General features: G+C 59.9%; 2 protein-coding genes across 4 annotated transcripts; both read left to right on the top strand.

Annotated features, from left to right (window-relative positions):
• Positions 1-1,527: 1,527 nt before the first annotated feature.
• Positions 1,528-18,071, top strand: PLCB2 (phospholipase C beta 2). 3 transcript variants are annotated; one of them, XM_004578432.2, is made up of 31 exons: positions 1,534-1,851; positions 4,093-4,170; positions 4,678-4,746; positions 5,275-5,415; positions 5,533-5,612; positions 5,704-5,757; positions 5,879-5,954; positions 8,062-8,162; positions 8,325-8,491; positions 8,593-8,739; positions 8,855-9,012; positions 9,192-9,274; positions 9,474-9,558; positions 10,031-10,187; positions 10,272-10,384; positions 10,482-10,578; positions 11,407-11,491; positions 11,609-11,733; positions 12,219-12,373; positions 12,907-13,071; positions 13,628-13,727; positions 14,182-14,286; positions 14,425-14,519; positions 14,612-14,687; positions 14,990-15,212; positions 15,301-15,466; positions 15,551-15,627; positions 15,704-15,799; positions 16,275-16,332; positions 16,791-16,877; positions 17,169-18,071. In XM_004578432.2, the coding sequence occupies exons 1-31, from the start codon at positions 1,768-1,770 to the stop codon at positions 17,322-17,324; spliced, it is 3,459 nt and encodes a 1,152-aa protein (XP_004578489.2). In that variant the 5' UTR covers positions 1,534-1,767; the 3' UTR covers positions 17,325-18,071. The 3 variants fall into 3 exon arrangements, 2 of the variants coding, with proteins under 2 accessions (XP_058522051.1, XP_004578489.2); XR_009245617.1 differs by lacking the exons at positions 9,474-9,558; positions 10,031-10,187; positions 10,272-10,384; ... (14 more) ...; positions 16,791-16,877; positions 17,169-18,071 and having other exon boundaries at positions 1,532-1,851; positions 8,899-9,012; XM_058666068.1 differs by lacking the exons at positions 8,593-8,739; positions 8,855-9,012; positions 9,192-9,274; ... (17 more) ...; positions 16,791-16,877; positions 17,169-18,071 and having other exon boundaries at positions 1,528-1,851; positions 8,356-8,477.
• Positions 18,072-22,230: 4,159 nt separating this feature from the next.
• ANKRD63 (ankyrin repeat domain 63) lies at positions 22,231-23,522 on the top strand. The gene has a single exon (XM_004578179.2). It carries the CDS (start codon positions 22,324-22,326, stop codon positions 23,485-23,487), a length of 1,164 nt encoding a protein of 387 aa, XP_004578236.1. The 5' UTR covers positions 22,231-22,323; the 3' UTR covers positions 23,488-23,522.
• The last annotated feature ends 338 nt before the right edge of the window (positions 23,523-23,860 follow it).

A 23,860-nucleotide genomic window follows, 5' to 3' on the forward strand; every position in this document is an offset into this window, starting at 1 on the left:
AACAGACAGAGAGGGAAACCTGATATCAGAAAGGGAGCCTACTCAGTGGCGGCTGCCAGGAGGGCTCCAAAGGGGAGTTGGAAGGAGAGGGAGAAGAGAGAACAATCTTAAGAGGAGAGGAGTGGGGACTGGTGAGGAGGCATAACACACCAGGTTTCTGCTTCCTGTGCCAGCAACCCATATGGACACTGATTTGAGTCCTGAAGGCTCCACTACCCATCTGGTTCCCTGTTAATGTACCTGGGAAAGCCGCAGAAGATGGTCCAAGTCCTTGGGCCCTTGCACCCATGTGAGAAATCTTGGAAAAGTTCTGGGCTCCTGGCTTTGGATCGGCCCAGATCTGCCCATTGTGGTCATTGGAGGAATGAACCAGTGGATGGAAGATCTCTCTTTCTCCCTCTGTAACTCTGACTTTCAGATAAAAACAAATCTTTGTTAAACACACACACACACACACACACACACACACACACACACACAAGAAGAGGGCAGTAGAGGCATGGAGAGCATGGAGGAGTTGCCCCTGGCCTTGGACTTGCTTTTCTGGGCATTTATGCTTCTGCTCAGAATCCCCATAACTATAGCCCTCATTGGCTGCTGGGCTACATTTTAATTCTCCTGCAAGGGTGTCCTCCCTCCACCTGCTACCCTCCTGCCCTGGCCAGAGGGGGCAGCTGTAGCACCTGGGTAGGGGTCTTATAGTGGTGTGGGGGGGTGGGGTGCTCCAAGGACCATGGTGGGACCTGGGGCAGAAAGCTAGGCCCTGAGAAAAAAGGAAGTCACAGAGAGACCCTGCCTCCTGGGCAGGGCTGAGAATGGTGATAAGCAAGGAGCCAGTTAGGCAAGAGGATGTGGGCTGGGGCTGGACTCCCTGAGACTGGACAGTGTGACAGTCACACACACTGAGCAGAGAGAGGCCCAGAGCTGAGCCTCTGCTGGACAGAGGCCAGCCTGGCCTGAGTGCCCCTAGCCCAGGATTTTGGGCAGTGCAGTGCCAGGCCTCCATCAGGCCTGATGGCCAACAGGAGGGAGTCCTTGCAGTGCACCAGGACCAGCTTGTCTCACCAGCATCTCATTTTCATGGGGAGGAAGCAGTGAAAAAGAGGAGATTGCCTTCAGCCAACTTTGCTTATGCAAAACACTCAATCCTGGTCTGGCTGTACTCCCACCTTTAGGGTGGTCTCAGCCCCCAGGGCTGGGGCGTCCTTGCATTTCCCCTGTTATGGAGTCCTTGAATTTCCCCTCAGCTCAGACCAGAGCCCCATGGTTCCCAGCCAGGTTCCATAATGCTCCAGCCCCCTGCCCTGGCCAGATCGCCCCAGGGTCCACTGTGGAACCTGGAGGCCAAGGTTGTGAGGCCAGCAGGCTTCATGATCCGCCTCTTACTGCTCACCAGTAGGGAGAAGGAAGCCCTGAGCAGGAAGTGCTGGGGCACCTGTGGGGGGGGGGGGCTCCAGGAGGGCAGCGTGGCGCAGCGCAGCAGGGGCTTCCTGGGCAGCACCGTGGCCACAGCCCCCAGCGGCTGGAGGGCAGGGCAGAGCGGGAAGAGGCTGATTTACAAGGCAGATGGGCCTCTGGCTGCAGCCCTCAGCTCTGCACCCAGCCCCGGCCACCCCGTGGGCTATAAGAGCACCCAGACTTCCGGACGGACCTGGGGCGGGTGCCATGTGACCCGGGCCTGGGCGTCCCTCCTGCCGCCGGTCCTCCTTTCTCCCGCCTCCCGCCTGCCTGGGTCTCGCAGCCCCACCAGAGCGCCTGCTAGGGACCATGTCTCTGCTCAGCCCTGTCCTGCGGCCCCCGCAGGTGAAGGCCTATCTGAGCCAAGGCGAACGCTTTATCAAATGGGATGACGTGAGTGTGACTGGGACTGGGACGATGAGGTTAAGGGGGTTTATGTGGGTGGGAGGGAGGCTGGCCTGGAGTCTCCCGCTGGTGTTGCCTCCTGGATAAACAAGCCTGTGGCAGAGCCTCCCAGTCTAGGTGTGGAGTGGGTGGGTGCCAGTGCCACAGGAGGCAGTATCTTAGGGTGGGAAGGTGAGAGGAGGGTGTGTCTGGGTCTTTCTAAGCCCCCAAGAAGAGCAGGGGCTGTAGCTCCTGGTCCTAACCTGGGTGAGAGGAGAGCGTGCCTGGGGTGGAGGGAGATCAGGGCAGGAGGAGAGGGGAGCGACTCCCAGCACAGGCGCCCTACTTGGACCCTGGCTGGAAGCCAGAGCCCTGCTTCTTCTCCTGTCCCCACTGAGTGCTGGACCTGTCCCAGGCAGGCGCTGCTCCCCTGAGCTGTTGTGAGGGCAGCCGCTGAGGCCACTGGCCTCAAGGGAGGACCCGAGTTTTCTGCTGCCCCGCCTGGGAAGGAGCTGAGTGACTTCTGCTTCCCCTAGCTGCCAGTGCCACCTCTAGGGTGCTGGGGCCTGCCTGCAGGCCAGGGGGAAGGCGTGGCTCCACCCTGCACCCTCCAGTTTGGGTCTAATCCAGGGGCTTCTTCACAGTCTCCCGTCCTCCTGGACCCTCAAATTGCTGCCCTAGGGCAGGGATTTCCTCTGGGTCCCCTAGTGAGGAGAGCAATGTGGGGACCTCCTCCTGGGAGGCTGGCCAGGCATGCTGGTCCCAGGGCCCAACAGTGAGGCAGGCGGGAGAGAGCCATGGGGGCTGCTGTGTCCAGCTGAAGGTCTCCGGGTTTAGATCCCTGGGGCTGGGCTTGGATGAGGAATCGGTTGCCCTGACTGTGGGAGGCTTCACTGGTAAGACACTTCCTCCCTGCTGGGAGTAGTGTGCGGGACGCTGGGATGAAGGAAGTGAGTAGCTCAGAGTGAAAAATGAAGTGGCCTCTCTCAGTTCCTCCAGGCCACGGTGTGGGTGGAGGGTCACCTGTGGGGAGAAAGGCCTTCTCCCTGAGGTGGGCACTGGGTGCTGTCTGGATCCCAACTCCCAGAGCAGGAGGTACACGCCAGGGAGGCAGGGCATGTGCTCACAGTGTGTTCATAGATAATTAACTTCTGGCCCTTGTGAGTGCCACATAGCCTCTTAGGTGAGGCACGCTCTGCTCCTGGCCGTGGCCATGGCAGTGATCTTGCCTCTTGTGTGGTTGTCACACAAAAAGCAATCCTATTTCAGAACCTGGTTTCCATAAAAACTCCATCCTGAATCTTGTCCTACCCTCCCCTTCTTGGCTGTGCCCCATATCTACAGGGGGTCACACAGGCTCTCCTACTAGTCCTGAAGCCCCTCCCTGGGTTGAAGGCGAGGCACCAGGCGGCCCCAACCCTCCACAGGGGGAAGGGTGTGGAGCTCACAGCAGGGCTTTCTCCCATGTGTACTTCAACCTCCCCTGATCTGCAGGCATCATTGCCCTTATCAGACCTGCACGTGGGCTGTCTGGATGCGCAGCGCGCGTCAAGCCTTCTTACCTTTGATGCACACAAGAGACCACTCAACCACAAGGTGGCCCAGATGCTCTGTGAGTGGAACAGGCCTTAAGGAGGCCAGTCCATGCATCTGTTCTTGTGCTCATACACGCAAACACCAAGCTCAGGCCCCGAATGCCAGGCTCATGTCTAGCACAGGCTTGTTCTGGAGCCCTCAAGCCCCAGCTGTGGAACAGCAGCACCCTCATGCCCTCATGCCAGCTCTTACAGCCCAGCTCAGGGAAGGCTGTTGGGGGAGGGGCAAATAAGGCTCAGCCAGGTCCCTGAGAGGTTTCAGACATAGGCAGATCGGGTACTGGAGATGGGAAGGTATTGGTTGGATGGACGGGGTGCAGGGCTTCCATGGAGGGGAACAAGCCTGATTGTGGGTGCAAGAGTTTGGGCTTTTGGCTCTATTGTATAAAGCTGTCCTGGGTGATCCTTGAGGATGAGGTGAGGCGAGGGCTCAGACCCTGTTTGGGGCCCAGAGGGGGAACCGCTTGTCTTCCAGAAATGGCCTCTCCAGGCTCCTGTCTCTCCCAGTTTTCGGCTCCAGAGACCAAAGGGAAAATGCCTGCTGATTGCAGGGGCAGGCACCTCCCAGGAAGATGATGGGCTCAGAATCCCTTAGCCCAGGCCAGGAGGGCTGGCCAAGGTCTCCAAATCAAGAGCTGACCTCTTCTCTCTGCAGGAAACGGCAATGGCCTCCCCGGTTATCCTCCGTGTGGATCCCAAGGGTTACTATTTATACTGGACATATCAGAGTAAGGTGAGGCAGCCCTGCTGCGGCCCTGAGGCCCTGCCATCCGCCAGAGCCCAGGCTGCCTCTTGACAATGTTAGGGCAGAGGCACAAATGCTGAGGGAGAGGGGCTGTACCCTGAGGGAGAGTGGCAGTCAGCCCAGCTCACAGGGCATAGGGCCCAGGAGCTGCAGCCTGAACTTTCCTGTACAGGGACAGAATGAAGAGTTGCTGCTGGTGGGTTGGGGAGGGATGCCAGTGGTGGGTGGGGAGCAGGGGTCAGAGACCAGGAGCTGGGCAGGAGATATGCCAGGAGGGGGACTGGGAGAGTCTGGGATGGTGGAGGAGAGATTACCAGTGCCAACTCTTGTGCCAGGAAGAGATGAGGGTGGCGGCAAAGCAGGGAAGGGGAGGTAGGGATCCAGTGGTCCCAGGCATGGAATGTAGGGAAGGCAGTTGGCCAAGATTTGAAGAGGTATGGAAGCCCCTTGCTCTCTGTTTTTCATCCTGGATCCCCACCCTATTTGCTCCTATAGGAAATGGAGTTTCTCGATGTCACCACCATCCGGGACACCCGCTTTGGGAAGTTTGCCAAGATGCCCAAGGTAGGCAAGGCAGCAGGAACCATCCAGGCTCAGTGCCACCTACCAGTTCCATGGGGCAAGGGTGGGGGCCTGATGTCTGAAGCAAGGACTGTGGTTTCTGGGCTGAGATGGGCTCCAGTTCCAGCCAGAGAGGGGGCAGGGCTGCTCCTAGCCTTGCCTGGGCCCTGGGTTTCTGGCAAGGATCTGGGAGGGAGCTGCACCTGTTCCCTTGAGCAATCCAGGCTGTCTGGGGCATTGCTTCCATCCTGCCCCAGGCTGATTTGCTTAATGCTGGAAGGAAAATGAGAGGAAGGGGGATGGCGGGCAGCAGGCAAGATTCTCTGAGTCTGGAAGTTAAGAATTCAAACAAAATAGATGGGGCTGCCGAGACTGGCCGCCCTGTCTCATCTCTCCCAGGGGACCTAGGCACCCCAGTAAACAGAGTCCCAGGACAGGAGATTTTGGACTTGGGAGAGGGTGGGCCTTTGCCCCAGTGGGCCCCCGGCTGAGCACTCCTGCCACCCTGACCATGGCGCCACTTCACTGCAGAGCCAGAAGCTCCGTGAAGTCTTCAACATGGACTTCCCTGACAACCATTTCCTGCTGAAGACGCTCACTGTGGTGTCCGGCCCCGACATGGTGGACCTCACCTTCCACAACTTTGTCTCCTATAAGGAGAACGTGGGCAAGGTACCTGGGGAAGCACCTGGCTTGAGGCCTGGTGCCCCCACCTGGGACATGGGGGTGGCTGGGGACAGCTTGTCACGGTCAGAGGGGGCTTGAGTGCTGTTCTCTGTGGCCCGACAGGACTGGGCCGAGGATGTCCTGGCCTTGGCCAAGCACCCGCTGACGGCCAACGCCCCTCGCATCACATTCCTGGACAAGATGTAAGTGCCCGGCCTACTTCCTTGAGTCCTTAGCCTGTGGCACAGGTGCGTCAGCTCCAAGGCCTTGACACACTGCTCTCTGCCCCTGTAGCCTGGTGAAGCTCAGAATGCAGCTCAACCCTGAGGGGAAGATCCCCGTGAAGAAGTGAGTGCCCCAGCTCCCTTCCCATATGTACCAGCTCTCCACGGCCCTCCCTCCTGGGGCTGACACCTGTCTTCTTGGCCCGTTGGCCTTTCTCGTTTTGTTTTGTTTTGTTTTTTTCCAGTTTTTTCCAGATGTTCCCTGCTGACCGAAAGCGGGTAGAAGCTGCTCTTGGTGCCTGCCACCTTCCGAAAGGCAAGGTGAGTGGTTCCCCAGCCACTAGCCCAGCCCCAGCAGCACACTTTTTTCCCAGGGAACACCTGGGCCCAGGGCAGTGCGCAGTGGTAGGAGGAAGGGCACTAGGGACCCCAAAGTCCCATCACAGCCTGAAAAGCCAGTCCCCCTGCCTCTTCCCTTGCTCCCGGGCTGCTGGCTGCCTATACTAGGCACAGAAGTAGAACCAGGGCTGGTGAGTGAGATGCCAGGTCCAAGGCAGGCAGGCTTGCATCCCCTACCCTGGGTGGTCATGGGTTAGGGGAGGAGTGTTGCCTGGCTGTGTTCTGTGCTGGCTGCAGAAATGGCTGCTTCCGGCCTGAAGCAGTGCAGTGAGGTGAGCCAGGCCAAGAGGCAGGCAGTGTGTAGGATCTGACAGCTGCAAGAAGGGGCTGGCTCTGCTGGGCGTGGAGGAGAGGCATAGAACCAGGGGAGTGAGCTGCCAGGCCCAGCTCGATATAGAAAAGCATTCCCCCCACCATCCCGTTCCTTCTAGTTAATTATTTTAAAATTACACATTGTGAGCGAGGTCACCCCATGAGGTGCCTTATGTGAATCACAAAATAAGGAGCCTTTCAGGCTGGAGGCTGGTAAGGGGAGTGGACCTCAGCCCCCGCTGCCCAGGCCACAGCTGCGTGTGCGTCATTGGTTGTACCCCGCCGAGGGGTTTCTGTGGCTAAGAAGTTGGAACATGAGCGCTGAGTACAACTAAGACCCTGCTGCTTACCTGCCTACATAAATGCCAGGAGGAATATTCCATGCCCCTTCCCTGGCCCCCTGCCACCCGGTCATAGCTCCAGGGAGCTGATGACTCTTCAGTGCAAAGGTGGGGGCCCTGGAACCAAGCACAGGCAGGCGCAGGTGGGCATGGGCCCTGCAGCAGCTCGGCTGGCCAGCTGGCAGGACACGGCTACCTCCTTGGTTGTGTCTTCTTATGTTTCGACTTTGCCTGACCCCTGATCCACTCTGCTTGGAGCAGTGTACTCTAGTTCCATTGTTCAGACCCTCAAGCTGGGGCAACTGCCGGTCTTCCAGTCCAGTCCTGGAAGACATGTAGGGTTTCTTTACAGGTGACCAGCAGAGGCACAGGATCTCTGCACACTGCTTTCTGCTGCTGTTCTGGACCTTGCGTGTCAGGGGGATGATGCATGATGTACTCTCTGAATGGAGGCTTTATTCCTTTGTAGCATGATGTTGTTACAACACATCAGTGTGGCAGTGTGGATTAGCACTTCCTTTCTTCGTATGGTCAAATACCTTCCACTGTGTGGACACCCATTTAGTTGCTCGTTAGTTGGCAGACTTTGGGAAGTTTTCCATTCCTTGGCTAGCATGGATAATGCTGCCATGACCATTGTAATGTGGTGTGGACATGTTTTCAGTTCTCCTGGAGAATCTGGGGCAGGGGAGTGAAGCTTTAGGGTCATGTGGCAGCTCTATATTTAGCATTTTGAGGAACTGCCAAATGACCACATCATTTTACAACCCCACTGGGGTGGAAGGAGAGTTGGCAGTTCCACACCCACCAGCACCTGTGGCTCTCTGTTATTGGAGCCATCGTGGGCAGGGAAAAGTGAGATCTCACTGTGGTCTGCATTTGCATATCCCTATTGACTGGTGGTGGTGACATTTTTTCATGTGCTGGATAAATGTCCTTGCTTCAGTGGGTTTGCCCTTTTATTGCTCTCTCTTATCAGATACCTGATGATGCAAGCACTTTCTCCATGGGTTATCTTTTTCCCCTTCTTGATGGGGCTCTTTGGAGCACAAAGATTTCCAGTTCTGGCAATGATGTCCAGCTTGTCTTGGCTTCAGGCTGTTATTGCTTTGGTGTTTCCCAATGTTAAGGCAGAATCACCCATCTTCTCCCTCCGGTCCTGCTTCTGCTTGTGTTGGGACTCTATTGTTAGGCATCTGCTTATATGTTTGAGTTGAAAGTTTGTCCTCTGCCTAAAATAAAAAGAGCTCCGTTCCCCTGTCTGCCTTGAGCCCTGTCTGTGCAGGTGTCCTGGCCCAAGGCTGGGCCTAGTTTGTGGGGCTCAGCTCTGGGCTGAGAAGGCAGGGAGCAGGGTGACAAGGTGACTGTCCCCCTAGAACGATGCCATCAATCCAGAGGACTTCCCGGAATCCGTATTCAAGAGTTTCCTCATGAGCCTGTGTCCTCGGCCAGAAATAGACGAGATCTTCACTTCCTAGTAAGCCAGATGGGCTGGGCAGGGCAGGAGGGCTGGGGGCTAGAAATCCCCTCTTCCTCCTGCCACCCTGGGAAACAGGGGGCATCACCTGCCAAGGGGGTTCTCTGAGCCTGCCGCCAGGCCCCCAGGATATGGATCTGTGCTCCTGTCTCCGGCTTGTAGCCATGCTAAGGCCAAACCTTACATGACCAAGGAACACCTGACCAAATTCATCAACCAGAAACAGCGAGATTTGCGGCTCAACTCCCTGCTGTTCCCACCCGCGCGGCCTGAGCAGGTGCAGGGCCTCATTGAAAAGTACGAGCCCAGCGGGATCAATGTGCAGAGAGGTGAGCAACGAGGGGTCCTCTCCCTGCTGCCCTGCTGCAGACTGGTCCTGCCTTGGCAGCTGCAACGGCCCCTGATGGCTGGTGCTCAACCTGTACCCCAGGCCAGCTTTCACCCGAGGGCATGGTGTGGTTTCTGTGCGGGCCAGAGAACAGTGTGCTGGCTCAGGACAAGCTGTTGCTGCACCACGATATGACACAGCCCCTGAATCATTACTTCATTAACTCCTCACATAACACCTACCTGACAGGTGGGCATACAACCTCACGGTGAACCCTGCCAGCCTCAGGGCAGGGGGTTGCGGGGGGGGGGATGAGCCGTAGGGCCTGGAGTGATACCTTCTACCCGCCCTACTCGTGGTTCAGCTGGCCAGTTCTCGGGCCTGTCCTCGGCTGAGATGTACCGCCAGGTGCTGCTGGCTGGCTGCCGCTGCGTGGAGCTGGACTGCTGGAAGGGGAAGCCGCCCGATGAAGAGCCCATCATCACCCATGGCTTCACCATGACCACGGATATCTTCTTCAAGGTGAGAGTGGGCTCTGGGAGAGCAGAGACTGTGGGGAAGGTCCCTGAAGGGTGGGAGGAATGATGGGAATTAGGCCAGAATGGGGAGTGGGCCAAACCGTGGTTGTCCAGGTCCATATGCCTCCTGAGCCTGGGGCCACGGAGGTGGGTCTTGTTCCCCACTCAGTACTTCTCCTCCAGGAAGCAATTGAAGCTATTGCAGAGAGTGCCTTTAAGACCTCCCCCTATCCTGTTATCTTGTCTTTTGAGAACCATGTGGACTCGTGCGTATCCAGGCCCATCAGTCCTTATTCTCCATCCAGCCCCACTCTCCTGCCTTGGCCACTCTTCCCCCAGCCATCTCCAGCTACCCTCACCTGCTGCCCTCCCCTCCTGCATCCCCTGAAGCGGGGGTGGGAGGGCGGGAGAACAAAGGGAAGGGCAAGAGAGTTGCCACTGGACTGCTGCTGCCCCTTCCTGCAGACCCCGCCAGCAGGCTAAGATGGCTGAGTACTGCCGGACCATGTTTGGGGACATGCTGCTCACGGAGCCGCTGGAGAAGTTCCCAGTGAGCGTGCTTTGCTGTGGGGCATCTGGGACTGGGGGTACGGTGCCTGGGGCAGAGTGGGGACCAAGTCAGGAAGGAGATGTCTCTCAGGTATTTGGGGGACTCATTTGGGAGGACAGGCTCCTGAACTGAAGATCCTGTCATCTAGCTCATGTCAGGCACGGTGCTGGGCTTTGTGTCTTGGATTTGTTACCTTCTAGTGAGGAAACATGAGTAAGTAGTTAGGCTATTACAGCATAATGTTCTTAGGGGAGCAGCTGGGGAGTCTTGATCTGGCCTTTGGAAATCAGGGAAGGCTGCCTGGAGGAGTGAGGGCCAAGTCAAAAATCTGATGCAAAAACTGGATTTATGTCAGTGAGATTGGGGAAGAGGCCGACCACAGGGAGGGAGGCAGAGGAGCACGGCTCAGCATACGTAGCCTCGCCCATCCTGAAGTTGAGGAGATGGCGCCCACCCTCTCTCCCCTCCACAGCTGAAGCCAGGCATCCCCCTGCCCAGCCCTGAGGATCTCCGGGGCAAGATCCTCATCAAGAACAAGAAAAATCAGTTTGCTGCTCCAGCAGCGCCCAGCAAGGAGCATGCTGGGGAGGCTGGTCCACCCAGCAGCCCCACCAGCGAAGATGCTGGAGGTAAGCTGGGACACAGGCAACCCAGCGGGGAACAGGGCTGGCCATTGAGGGGCATCAATAGGCTGACCCCAAGGTGTGTGGCAGTGTGGGTTGGAGAGGAGGTGGCTGAGCTGGAAGAGGAGGAAGAAGTGGAGGAGGAGGAGGAGTCGTTGGGAAACCTGGACGAAGAGGAGATCAAAAAGATGCAGTCGGATGAGGTGTGTTGGGGGCGGGGGCCCAAGACCCTTGGCCCTCCTCCATTGTGGAACCCTCTGGGGTGGGCTCAGCACCATCCTCCTCACCCCTCACTCCCAGGGCACAGCAGGCCTGGAGGTGACAGCCTATGAGGAGATGTCCAGCCTGGTCAATTACATCCAACCTACCAAGTTCATCTCTTTTGAGTTCTCTGCCCGTAAGTGCATGGCGGGGCAGGGTGGGACAGGGTGGGTGGGAGCAGGCTGTCCTGCAGGCAGGGCAGGGTGGGTGGGAGTGGGGAGAGGAAGTTGCTGCTCCAAGATGCCTTGGCCATGGGCCCTGTCTGTAAACACCCAGCAGAGCAGTCGGGCCCCAGGCTGGCTTAAGTGTTAGGCCTTGGCTCCTGGTCTCCCGGCACTGTACTGACAACTTGGCACCAACTGCTGTGTTCTGGAGTGTGTCAGTGCCTACCAGGTCGTTAGGACAGGACCACCTCGGCTGGGTTTGCAGAGACCATGGTGCTGGTGGGAGGCAGAGGCCTGGCCCTGGGACTCTCCCGCTGCCGTGCACACATGTGCAGGACAGTCCTCTCCCCCAACCCCTGTGCATGTCCCTAGTATGCTCCTGTGCAGAGCTGGACCTTGCAGGACTCACGCCCCATTTCCTAGCTGGCAGCCTACAGCCATGCTGGGCACACTGATGATGCATCCTGCTCTCAGACACACCTCTTACCCCCTCGCCCAGCCACAGCCTCCACACCTCGTTCCCTGCATGCATCATGGTGTGTTCCTGACCCTGGGGCTTAGTGTGTGCCCATCTGAGGTGTGTGAGCGTTACTCTCCAGGACCACAGCACACACACACAGCCTGTCTGCTGCGTACCCTGGGCCCTCATCATGCGTTGTTGGGGCGCTGGTGGCTCCTGCACCCTCAGACCTCATGGGAGGGTCAGGATGAAGACATTTCCTGTCCCCCGAGAGGAGGGCTGTGCTGGGCTGTAGGAGGGACAGCTGATGGGGGTTTCCCTGCCCTTCTCACCAACACAGAGAAGAACCGCAGTTATGTCATCTCCTCCTTCACCGAGCTCAAGGCTTCTGACCTGCTCTCCAAGTCCTCGGTGCAGTTTGTGGAGTATCCTTAAAGTTCCAAGCCCCGGGGCTGGTGAATGGAGGGAGGCCTGGAGCAGGGTGGTGTGACGGGGTTCTCCTGGGCAGGCAGCCTTGGCTGGGCTCCTATACTCATGGGCAGGTACAACAAGCGCCAGATGAGCCGCATTTACCCCAAGGGCACTCGCATGGACTCTTCCAACTACATGCCGCAGATGTTCTGGAATGCCGGGTGCCAGATGGTTGCCCTCAACTTCCAGACTATGGGTGAGGACCCGCCCCTGGCCTTTGCCTCTCCCACCTTCACCCTGACACTGGTTGGGGAAGGGGAGCTTTAGAGTGGAGTGAGATACCCATGCTCTGGAGCATGTGAGCACTGGAGAGGGGGTGGGGCAAAATGTACTCAAAAGTACTTGCTCCGGCCTATGCAGTTGCACAAATGTCAGTGTGGATGGGCTGAAGCCAAGGGGCCAGCAGGGGCTCTGGCCACTCTGCCTGAGTATGCTTGCCACCCTGCCAACTGTGTGCCACGTGCATCCTGCCTGTGGCTTTGTTCCTTGTTGGTTCCAAACCCATAATGAGAGTTGAGACGCCCCAAGGAGCCAGGCTGGGACTTTAGGAGCCCTCCCCTTAGTGTCCACACATCATCCTGACCCCTGACCAGAGAGGCTGGGTGGGGCATGTGGGAAGATGAGGCTCAGAGCCGTTCAGGGCCAGGCCTTCCTCACTGCGTGCCCTTGGTTGCCCCCCAGACCTACCCATGCAGCAGAACATGGCACTGTTTGAGTTCAACGGGCAGAGTGGCTACCTCCTCAAGCATGAATTCATGCGCCGGCCGGACAAGCAGTTCAATCCCTTCTCAGTGGACCGCATCGATGTGGTGGTGGCTACCACCCTCGCTATAACGGCAAGGCCCCGAGGCAGACTACGCTTGCCCCCCTTGCCCTCCAGGGTTGGGATCTTGAAGAGAAAGGCACAGAGCCCCCTCCCTTCACTTCCGGCCCCCTCCCCCCCATCCTGAAAACTTCAGCCCCAGCCAGTTCGCAGCAGCAAGTTGCCTTGGAAACTACCTCCTCCTCACACTGGAGGCTGCCTCCTGGTCCCCATGGAAACCAACGGGAAGGGCTGAGACTGGGCAGGGGGAGGGGAGAGAGTGGGCAGAGTAGGGCCCTGGGGGAAGGTGTCACTCTGTCTTTGGTGGTGGGGTGGGCTGTGGTGGTAAAGGGGAGTACCGCTTCCCAGGACCCTGCAGGCACCCTGCTCCCAGAGCTCAGCTGTAACCCTGGAGCTGGGCAGCTTCTCAGGGACCAGATCTGGTGGGCCCTTTATGCTGCCCGGGTGTGAAGGCTTTAGCCATAGGGAGCCAGGCCCAAGGAGCCTGGGGATGAGCCAGGGTGAGGGTTCCCATACAGCCTCCCATGACAACCCATACACACCTAGGTGATCTCCGGGCAGTTCCTGTCAGAACGCAGCGTGCGCACCTATGTGGAAGTAGAGTTATTTGGTCTCCCTGGGGATCCCAAGAGGCGCTACCGCACCAAGCTGTCCCCTAATGCCAACTCCATCAATCCTGTCTGGAAGGAGGAACCCTTCATCTTTGAGAAGGTCGGGGTTGGGGAGGGCAGGGCAGGGACTGGCTCTGTCCCTGGAGAAGGCAACCTTTCCACCCTCTCACTCCTCTGCCAGCCCCTTATTGCATCCTGCTCAGTTTTAAGAGTCCCAAACTCTCATGTTTACAAATGTTTCCCTGGCGGCCAGTTTCAGTGTGTATAGGCATGTGTGTGCACGTATGTGGTACCTTGAGAACACATTAGCATTCAAGGCAGAAATGCAAACACACAGCCCAAAGTCCAGGCTCCCACACAATCACTCATGGGCACCTGGTTCCTAGGGGACACTGGTGGGCAAGGCTGCAGAGGGTTGCCCACACCAGGTCCCTGCAAACCCGGGTGGACTCTCTGGACCTTCTGCTGAGTGTAAGAGCAACCCTGGCAGGAGCTGGCAGAGTGTATCTGTGTGCAGTTTGGAGTGGGCCCTCCTCCCCAGCTCTATGACAGCTGCTATGTTCTCACACCCATGCTAGGGCTTCTGGAGCCAGGGCCGGGGCAGCCTGGCCTCCCTCTCCCCTGCCCAGCCTGTCCTGTGCCTGACTCTCCCCCAGATCCTGATGCCTGAGCTGGCCTCCCTCAGGGTGGCTGTGATGGAGGAAGGAGGCAAATTTCTTGGACATCGCATCATACCCATCAATGCCCTAAATTCTGGTAAGGAAAGGAGTCCTTTCTCTGGTGTCCCCTGGGGGCTCTGTGGTCAAAGCACCAGCAACTTTTTCAGAGAGTGCAGGAACCTCTGGGGTGGAGGTGGGGGTGTCCCAAGACTCTACACACTCCCCTGTGAGTGAGACAGGAATCATACCTGTCCAGCAATCTCCCAGAGATGGGAACTTTGCCCAGCCAATAGCATAATTTTCTCCCAAGGAAGCAATGCAAAGCACACTTGGAATGTGCTAACGGCTGATCACACATCCTACCCAATTCTCACATTAACCATATGAGGTAGACACTGCTATCCCATCTCACAGATGAGCAAAGTCTCAGGGTTAAGATAACCAGCCAAAGTCACACACCCAAGAAAGTATGGTCCAAGACTCTAAGGCCAGTGTGCAGTGCTGGGCAGCGATGGATCCTGGATCACTATATGACCCCTCGCCCCCACCAGGATACCACCACCTGTGCCTGCACAGCGAGAGCAACATGCCCCTTACCATGCCTGCTCTCTTTGTCTTCTTGGAGATGAAAGATTACGTACCTGACACCTGGGCAGGTAGGAAGTCCAGGACATTCCAGAAGTCCCAGCCTGTCACCCCCAGCCAGCCTGCACATGGGGTCAGGACCCTCTTGGGGAGGGAGAGGCCAGTGGCCGCTTCTAGGTGTGTCTCCAAACATAGCCTTGTGCGCCCAGATCTCACAGTGGCCCTTGCCAATCCCATCAAATTCTTCAATGCCCATGACAAGAAGTCTGTGAAGCTCAAGGAGGCCATGACAGGTGTGCCTGAGGTCTGTGTCCTCCCCCCTGGGGGGTGCGCAGGAGGGGCAGAGCCTGCCCTGTGGGCGAGGGTCCTTAGAGCTCCCTTCCTGACTCTATACAGAAGCCCTTCTCATGTGGGAGTTCAGTAGCTGGGCCAGTCAAGGCGCCATCAGCCCCTAGCAGCAACGGGTCAGCAGGTATGTGCTCTCATCGCCACCTGGCTGGCTGCACTCAGCAGCTCTTAAAAGACACCTGGGGATGGAGGGACTGCACCTGAAGCCCAGTCCTGGGAAAGTCCACATAGCGGGCCAACAGAGGCTCAGGGCCCCCTCCACCTCCCGCACACGCATGCCCAGCCTGTGGCTCTGGTAGCACGGTGACCCGGGTGAGGGAGGGTACCGCTAAAGAAGCTGCCGGCAACGCCACTGAGTCGGGATGACCTTGGCGCTGAGCCTGGCGAGGGCCCTGGCTCTGCGGCGCCTCACCCCGGCCTCTGCAGAGCCGCGCACCGCCAGCCTGGAGGAGCTGCGGGAGCTGAAGGGCGTCGTGAAGCTGCAGAAGAGGCACGAGAAGGAGCTGCGGGAGCTGTTGCGGCGAGGCGCACGGCGCTGGGAGGAGCTGCTGCAACAGGGAGCGGCACAGCTGGCGGAGATGGGCTCGCTGGGGCCGGGGGCTTGTGGGACCCGCAAGCTCGGCCCCAGCAAGGGCTCCCGCAAAAAGAGGTAAGAGAGGTGGCGCTGTCCCTGCCCTCTTCCTCAGGGGCGTAGGGGGCCGCGGGCTCACCGCCTGTCACCCACGTGGCCTTGGCAGGTCTTTGCCTGGTGAGGAGACCCCCGGCGCCCTACCGGTAGAGGGCCCCGATTGTGCGGACTCGCTTGTGCGGGAGCTGAAAGACCGGTTGCAGCTGGAGCTGCGCCGACAAGGCGAGGAGCAGTGCCAGTGTGTCCGGACGCGCAGGGAACAGCAGGCAGCTGAGGTGCCTAGCGGACCATGCAGGGGCCAGGCAGCCACCCACACCCCTCTGACAGCCCATCCAAGACTGTCCTTCCTCTCCCCTCAGCAAGTAGCCAAGATGATGGAGCTGGCCAGAGAGAAACATGCCGCGGAGCTGAAGACCCTCAAGGAGACCTCAGAGATGTATGACACCAGCCCCCTCTCTCCCAACCCAGGGCCCAGCTGCCCCAAACTCTTCCCTCATGCCAGCTCTCCGCAGTGACACCAAAGAGATGAAGAAAAAGCTGGAGGCCAAGAGGCTGGAGAGGATCCAGGCCATGACCAAGATCACCACAGACAAGATGGCCCAAGAAAGGTGAGCCCTGTAAGGGAGGCCTTGGGCCAGGCCTCACTTCCCAAATTCCCAGACTAGCGCTGGCAAGTGAGACTCCCTCTGAGAGAGGTGTCTCTCAGGGACCTGATCCCATCTGTCAGCTTTGGGCAAAACTCAAGAGTCCAACAGGACATGGGCAGAGAGGGACACTGAGGACAGCAGAGTGGGATGAAGGCTGGGGAGAGTGGCCTCCCCCACATCTGTCCCCTGCCGGACAGCTCTGCTGGCCCCCAACTTACCATGGGCACTCTGGACAACATCTGGGGATGGAGGCTGGCCTCTGAGAGGCCCCAGTACATCCAGGGCCCCCTGCTCCCTCCTTGGGCCCCCATACTTATCCCCTCTGGCTGGCTTCTTTCCCAAACATGGATTTTCAACTGGCCAAGCTCTACCCAGAGACCACCCTCCCTGCCGCCCCTCACACACACCCTTTCTCAAAATCGGATTTCACCAACAGGTTGAAGAGAGAGATCAACAACTCCCACATCCAGGAAGTGGTGCAGGTCATCCAGCAGGTATGGGAGGACAGTGTTCTTCCCACATGGACTCTATGTGCACCCCAAGGGGAAAGGGCTGGCTCCAGGCCTGACTTTGCGTTTAGGAGAGGACCTGTCCAGGTAGCTTGGGAACATCGACACCTCTGGAGTGCTGGCCTCAGGGGTGTCTTCCAAGCTCGCCTGGATGGAAAAGATGCAGCTAACTGACTGGGGCAGTAGGCAAACAGGAGAGGGATGACCAGCTTCCTGGGGGTGGTGAGCTCCTAGCCCTGGAGCCCTGACTGCACCAGGGGCTTCTCCTGAGCTCACATGCTACTGTACAAGCCCATGACACAGACGCTGTACCCTCACTGAGCATATCTAAAACAGCCCCCCACCCCAGGTGTCTTGCAGCCACTTAGCTGGGCCTAGAGCTGAGCTCCACCCAGGTTTTCTGTTGCCGCTGTTCTGATTCCCTGCCTTGCTCTATCACCCAGATGACCAAGAACCTGGAGCGGTACCAGGAAAAGCTGGAGGAGAAGCAGGCCGCCTGCCTGCAACAGATCCGGGATATGGAAAAGCAGGTGCGCAGCCCTAGTGCCTGGCCCCGGCAAAGCTGGGTGGGCTTTGGGCTGAGAAGGCATCTGTGTCTCCTGCCCCACCAGTGGGTGTGGCGCTCTCTCAGATGGGACAGCTCCGTAGCTCTCTTTCTTGGTGTCATCTTCTCTCCTAAGGGCACCACTACCCTTCCTTCCCACCCTGATCTCCTGGGAGCTCTAGGTGGATGAGCTATCTCCCTTGTTGCACTGTCCAGGGGAGGGAGCATGGGCAGGGACCCCTCCTGAGGCAGCCAGTAGTCTTGGTTGTCCCCACAGTTCCAACAGGAGGCACTGGCGGAGTACGAGGCCAAGATGAAGGGCCTGGAGACTGAGGTGAAGGAGCTGGTGAGGACCTGGATCTTTCTGGAGCCGGGGCAGCCCAACGAGCAGGAATCACGCCCAGCCCAGGATGCCGAGGAGAGCCGCCTCTGACATGCCATTGCCTCCGGGATGCTTAGCCAGGACACTCGGCCCCTTCCCGGTGCTATGGCGGTACCCCACCTCAGCGCTCAGACCACAGGAAGAGGATGTTTGGGGGTGCTTTGGCTAGCCCCTCCTCAGCAGCCAGGCCAGAGAAGGAGTGGGGATCAGGGTAGAGACCAGGACATCTTCCTTAAGCTGTGTTCTTGCTCCCCAAGAAACTCCCCACCTCTAGATGAGTGCCACATGGTGTTCAAGGGCAGAAGAACCTGGACTGAGAGGCGGGACACGGAGGTGCTGCCCCATTATGCCTGTTCTAGGGTACAGTGATGCTGCCCACTACTTCCTCACCTGGAACCTCCACTCTAGCTCCTGTGGTTCAGGGAGAGCCAAACCCCAGACCCTCCACCCTACAGTGAGCAGCTGCCCGGCTCACCCAGAGTCCGTCTCCTCATCAGTCCCTTGAGGCTGAGCCCTGAGCTACCTCCAGGCTCCCCAGGGATGGCTGTCCTCCTGGGATCCAGGCGGAGGCCACTTCCTGCCTGCGAAGAATGTGGCTGGTAGTGAGGGAGGGCCCAGTTCTTGGGCACTCTCCCACCCTGTATGGGGCTCACCTCTGTGCCTAGGTCTGGGAGTGGGTACTTGCTGACATGTACCCACTCAGGCTGCCTGACAAGGGCAGCATCATGTTCCCTTCTGAATTTATGAGGTTTATTTATTTGTCTCCTTCCTAATTTCCACTAAAGAACCCTGTCCCGAGCCTTCCTGCCTATGCTGGCCTCTGTTCTATGGTTAGGGGCCACAGGCAGGGGAGTGGAATGTTCTTGACATGAAGCAGGCAGCCAGGGCAGATCCTCTCAGGAGTTGAACCCGAGTTGAACCCGACTGAAACCACCACTGGTCACGTGTCCCTTCCGGAGTCCAGAGAAGTGGCCCTGCCACTCACTTCCCCTTCCACTGGGCCTGATGTCACATTATTGGAAAATGACATCACTCTTTGTCCCCCACTCCCTGATGTGACCTTTCTTGACCCTCAGGGGTGGACAAGAGCCCAGTGCAAAAGTGCCTCCCACCCAAATCCATGGAGGAGATGAGGCAGCATGGTCGGATGCTTCTCTTTCTCAGTACCCCCTCAAACCCAGGCTTGTTCTCTCAGAGCAAACCATTCACTATATTCTCCAGCAGGGTCACACATCCCAAATGGGGCCTGGCATTGACCCCAGGGAAGACAGGGTGGGGCTCAACTCCTGGAAGAGGTTGTTTTCCCAACTGAGACTTCCAGCAGGTGCCATTAGCCAGGAGCACCTGAGCCTTAGGAAAATCAACAGGATGAAATAAACACTGTCTGTGGTCCTGAGGGGGCCTGGCCACTAGCATGCTACCTGTGTACTGGCTGCAAGGTGAGGCTGGGGAGCCTGCTTGTTCCCAAGCCCAGGCCTGGCATACACTGGCTGCAGCAGGGTTGGATACCTACCCCCCCCCCCCGGTAGAGTCCTTCACCCTCCAATCAGGCATTCCGCTGCCCCATCTCTGCATCTCCCCTGGCCCCTGGGGGCTGAAGCCATAAGGGGAAGGCTCTAGGCACAGAAGAACTTACAGAGGCAGGCATGTCAGGTGTGAGCCAGAGTTCAGGGGCAGCGCCCCCAGCTGGCGCTGATAGCTGCTCAGGGGAAAGGGAAGCCGAGTCTGCTGCCCCCATATGGAGCTGGCTAGTTCAGGAGTGGGACAGGGGATGCAATCCTGGGGGGCGCCCTGGAGATGACTTATTCTCTGGCTGCTGGGATGTGCCCAACTGTCTCTTGGGGCCTGGGAGCAGGTGAAGGGCACCTGGGTTTTGGCCCTGCTGCCTTGTTCTGGGACTGGTGCAAGATTCCCTTCCTGCTTGCCGGGTCTTAGTTTCTCCTCTGGTGCCCAAAAACGGGGTCCCAGCCTCTTCCTGACTCAGAAGCCGGAGTGCCCTGCTGACTCAGCCCGCCCCCCCCCCCCGCCCCACCAGCCGCAGGTCTCTGCCTGTTCCAGCCATGTGCCACTGCTAGGCCTTGTCAAGCCGCTGCAACGTGACAGGGTGAGGGGGCTGGTGACACTGGGGGAGGAAAGAAGGGGGTCCAGAGGGGTGCAGAGAGGTGGACAGAGTGACAGAGAGGCACTCCTGGGAGGAAGCCCTCCTGCTAGCAAAGGTGGAGAGGCTGGGCAGGTGGGCGGAGAGGAGTGTGGGGCGCCTGCCTACCCTTGTCTGCCTCAGCTCCGTCTCCTCTCTCCTGTCAGCCCTCAGCTCCCTAAGCGACTGCTTCTAATTCTGGCGGTGGTGGCTGCCTCTGGGCTCTGCAGCAGTCTCCACTTTTTGCAGCTTTGCTCTCGCGTGTTCAGAGTTAGCAGGGAAGTTAAAGCAAGGGTTCTGGCTCCTGAGACTCAGCAGCTCCTCTCTGCCCCAGCAAAGGCCTGGCGGGGGTGGGGGGCATGCAATCTGGCAGAGGTTCCTCCCTTCCACAGGGGACCCAGCACTCTGTGCTCTGCCAAGTCAGAGGGGCACCAGCCCCAGCTCCCGCCCTCCCCAGACTTTGTGCCTGCACAAGCTGAGCTGGCTGGGGAGGAGGGGGTGCAGGTGTTCAGCACCTGGGTGCCTGTAGCTTAGCTTCTCCAACCAGGGGGTGCACAGCCTCAGGCCACACCCAGATTCCAGAGGAAGAAAGGCCTCTGCTGGTGATGAGAAATTGGACAGCCTTCCTGCTCCCCACCTAGGGCTGTAGGGTCTTCACTGGACGGAGGGAAGGGGAAGGGACTGGGCTTTGGGCCACACTCTTAATACCTGTGGCTTTTCAGTTGACACCTGCACTTCATCTTGCCTGCCTGGTGCAGTAGGACTGGTATTCTCAGCTTTGTTTAGCAGATGAGAATATGCAGGTCTGGAGCCACCAGGCTAGTAAATGCCTTCCAGACTGAGCCCTTTCCAGGACACCATAAAGAACACTGGCAGAGCCTCTGTGCAGGACTCTAATGCAAGAGGAAGGGGCTTCACATGAGTGCAAGCCTACTTCACATGCACTCCCCCATGACACAGGGGAGGGGTTTCCCTGTTCCCAGGCCTGGCCTGGCGTCCAGGGTGGGCAGCCCTGCTCTGGTGCCTTGCACTGGAGAGAGGTGAGAGGTCCATTATGCAGATCTGCAGTCTGAGCCCACCTGGCCCCCTGCCTTGCCCTGGTGTCTGACCGTTGCTCTGCCAGGTCCCTTATTTCCTGTTTCTTTACAGGAGGGGGACCCCTGAGCATGCCCCCCCGCGGTTTCCTTTTGTTCTCAAGCCTTGGCCTCCATAACCTTGAATGTCCACCCTGTTCCTTGGCAGCCAGGTCTGGCACTTTGAAGGCCCTTTCCGGGAGCCCTGCTCCATGTCCTGCCACAGCCCCTTCTATCCTCCATGGGGGCCTGATGTGACCTGAGGGAACTGTCCCTCCCTCAGGAAGCCAGCTCTGAGTACTTCCCCCTGCTGGGAGGTGCAGTGCTACCTGGCTCACTCCTGTGACAAATACGCATTCCCAGTCCTACTCCCTCACCCAACCCCCCTAGTCCCCCTAGTCGCAGCCTGCCTTTGCCCCCCTCTCCTGCGCAGCTGAGGGATGGAATCTGGCGGGAGCTCTGTGGTCTGGGAGTGGGAGCCGGGCACTCGGAGGAGCTCTTCACCCTCTCTCGGGGGAGTTGTTGGGGGGAGGGGCAGTGACGCCAGGCAGGGAGTTGCCAGCGCACCCACCGTCCCTCGCGTGTCCCCAGACTCGCGCACCAGGGCGGCGGCGTCTGCGCTTTCCACTGCTCATCAGGCCTGAAGCCGATCGCTGGCGGTGCGTTGTTCGGGTTGGAGACGTCTGAGGATTGGAGCATGCACTCCCTCTTCCACCCTCGCTATCAGAGGAGCGTGTGCGGGAGGCACAGTTGCGAGTGAGCGAGTGAACGCTGCACTTCGAGTGGCAGTTCCCAGTCCAACTGAGCGCCACCCTCCAGCCTGCAACACAGGTGCCCCCTGTCCCCAAATTACTGCTGGTCTTCTGCCTTTCGCCTCCACCCCAAACTCCACCGTCCAGATCGTCTCGAGGAGGGGCGCGTGTCCCATTTCTTTCTCCGTGGGCCGCTCGGGGCCGCTCTCCATCTTCTCCCCAACGAGCCAGAGGTCCCGCCAGTTTCTAAGGAGCCGACTCGGGTGGAGGCGGAGGGCGGGGAGACAAGACAGCGACTTTGGGATTGGCCGGGTCGGGTGCCTGTGGCCCCCCAGCGAGCAGCCCCCGCCCTCGCCCCGCAACCGCCGCCGCATTCCCAGGAGATCGCGGAGGAGGAGCCGCTCCCCGACTTCGCGGCCCACGGAGCGGTGGGGGTCAGGACGGGCGGTCTCCCCCGCTGCGTCCATCTCTGCTCTGACGGCGCAGCCTGATTCCAGGACAGCTATTGCAATGGAGACCCCCAAGGTTACAAAGCCGGGGACTCAGGCGGGGCGGTGGCTCCAGGGCCGCCAAGTCCCCTAAGTAAGGAGCCAGCGCCTCGGCGCGGCCCGGCCCCCGCGAGAGGGGAGGAGGCGGAGGAACGGCGCCAGCAGCTTGAGGAGCGGCGCGCCCCTCCGGGGCTGGAGGCAGGCACCACCACCGTTTCAGCAGGAGAGCGGGGGCCGTCCCGGGTGCCGGTGAGTGGCGCGGCTCCCAACCACAAGGGCCTGAGGGCAGCCGGACGCGGGGAGACCCCGGAGGGGGCTCAGCTTCAGCTCGCGTGTTCCGTGGCGGGCCAGGAGCGGTGCCGGAAGGAGCGAGCCACCGACACCTGCGGGCGGGAGGCCCAGGGAAGGAGCAGCGAGACACCTTGCGTGCGACCTAGGAGCGGCGGGCCGGCAAGAGCCACCCGGACGGGATCCTGAGGACCCTCGGCCAACGTCACCCACTGGCGAAGCGCGCCGGTCCGGAGCTCACCCCACGGGCCTTGGGGGACCTCTGCAGGGCACGGGAACAGGGGCGCCCCCGTGCGGAACTGTCGGGCCACCATGCTCAAGCCCAAGGACCTGTGCCCCCGAGCGGGTACGCGCACCTTCTTGGAAGCCATGCAGGCGGGCAAAGTGCACTTGGCCCGCTTCGTGCTGGACGCGCTGGACCGCAGTATCATCGACTGCCGCGCGGAGCAGGGCCGCACGCCGCTTATGGTGGCCGTGGGGCTGCCGGACCCCGCGCTGCGAGCGCGCTTCGTGCGGCTGCTGCTCGAGCAGGGCGCAGCCGTGAACCTGCGGGACGAGCGTGGCCGCACGGCCCTCAGTCTGGCGTGCGAGCGAGGCCACCTGGACGCCGTGCAGCTGCTGGTGCAGTTCAGCGGCGACCCGGAGGCGACCGACTCGGCGGGCAACAGCCCGGTGATGTGGGCGGCCGCGTGTGGCCACGGGGCGGTGCTCGAGTTCCTGGTGCGCTCCTTCCGCCGCCTTGGCCTGCGCCTCGACCGTACCAACCGTGCAGGCCTCACTGCGCTGCAGCTGGCCGCCTCCCGCGGCCACGGGACCTGCGTGCAGGCCCTTACTGGGCCTTGGGGCCGTGCTGCGGCCGCCGCCGCGGCGCGGGGCTCTAACTCCGACAGCCCTCCCGGCCGCCCGGCCCCGGCGCCCAGCCCCGAGCGTCGACGACCCAGCCCTCGCCGCCTACCGCGGCCTCTCCTGGCCCGCTTTGCACGAGCGGCTGGCGGCCACGGTCACGGCCATGGCCACGGCGGCGAGGCCGGCTCGGGCGGCAAGGGCTCGTCGGGCCGGCACCGGGCGCAGGGTTGCGAGCGGCCTGAGCTGGGCCGGAGCATGAGCCTGGCGTTGGGTGCCGTAACGGAGGAGGAGGCAGCGCGTCTACGGGCGGGAGCCCTCTTGGCGCGTCCCAACTCGCCCCAGGCTTCGGGGACTGGGCGGTGGCGCTCCCACGAGGTGCTGGAGGGAGTGCCCCGGGCCTCCGCGCAAGCCCCCATTGGCCTCAGCCCCCACCCGGAGGGAGGCCCCGGCTCAGGCCGCCTGGGCTTGCGCCGCCGCTCCACAGCTCCCGACATCCCGAGCTTGGTGGGGGATGCACCTGGGCCCGAGAGTGGCCCGGAGCTGGAGGCCAACGCACTGCCCCTCTCGGCGCCTGGGTCGAAAGTTTGGCAGGCTGGCACCGAGGCCGTGGTGCTGCACGCGCCGCGGTAAACAGCGCTGAGGCGCCAGTCCTGCTCCTTTCCCCTCGCCCCCTGCCCCCCGCGCGTGCTCCGCCGGGATTTCTCCCTTTTTACAGGTCCCTCACTTTCTCCGCAGTCAGCCCCCTCAGGACCCGGCCTCTCCATCTTTTTTTTTTTTTTTTCCCCTCTTCTTGTTGGTATTCCTTTGCCTAGATCTTTCAGCTTTTCTCCCTCTGCCTTTCTGGTTCCTGGAAATTAATCCCACAGACTGCAACCTTCGCTCCCGCTGGGATGGTGAATGCCCCACCCCTCAGCCCTGGGGCTTCGTCCAGGGTCTGCCTGGGTGCTTGTGCAGGCCCCTGCCTCGTCCCCTCCCCTGGGGGAGCCCAGCCCAGCCCGGGACG

The sequence above is a fragment of the Ochotona princeps genome, chromosome 6 (assembly GCF_030435755.1).
Source record: "Ochotona princeps isolate mOchPri1 chromosome 6, mOchPri1.hap1, whole genome shotgun sequence".
Classification (NCBI taxonomy): domain Eukaryota; kingdom Metazoa; phylum Chordata; class Mammalia; order Lagomorpha; family Ochotonidae; genus Ochotona; species Ochotona princeps.

Coding starts and splice junctions, on each gene's coding strand:
- PLCB2 (XM_004578432.2), top strand. CDS start 1,768: ATGTCTCTGCTCAGCCCTGTCCTGCGGCCCCCGCAGGTGAAGGCCTAT. Junction 5,955..8,061: donor GCCACCTTCCGAAAGGCAAG/GTGAGTGGTTCC, acceptor CTGTCCCCCTAG/AACGATGCCATCAATCCAGA. Junction 9,013..9,191: donor CCACGGATATCTTCTTCAAG/GTGAGAGTGGGC, acceptor CTTCTCCTCCAG/GAAGCAATTGAAGCTATTGC.
- ANKRD63 (XM_004578179.2), top strand. CDS start 22,324: ATGCTCAAGCCCAAGGACCTGTGCCCCCGAGCGGGTACGCGCACCTTC.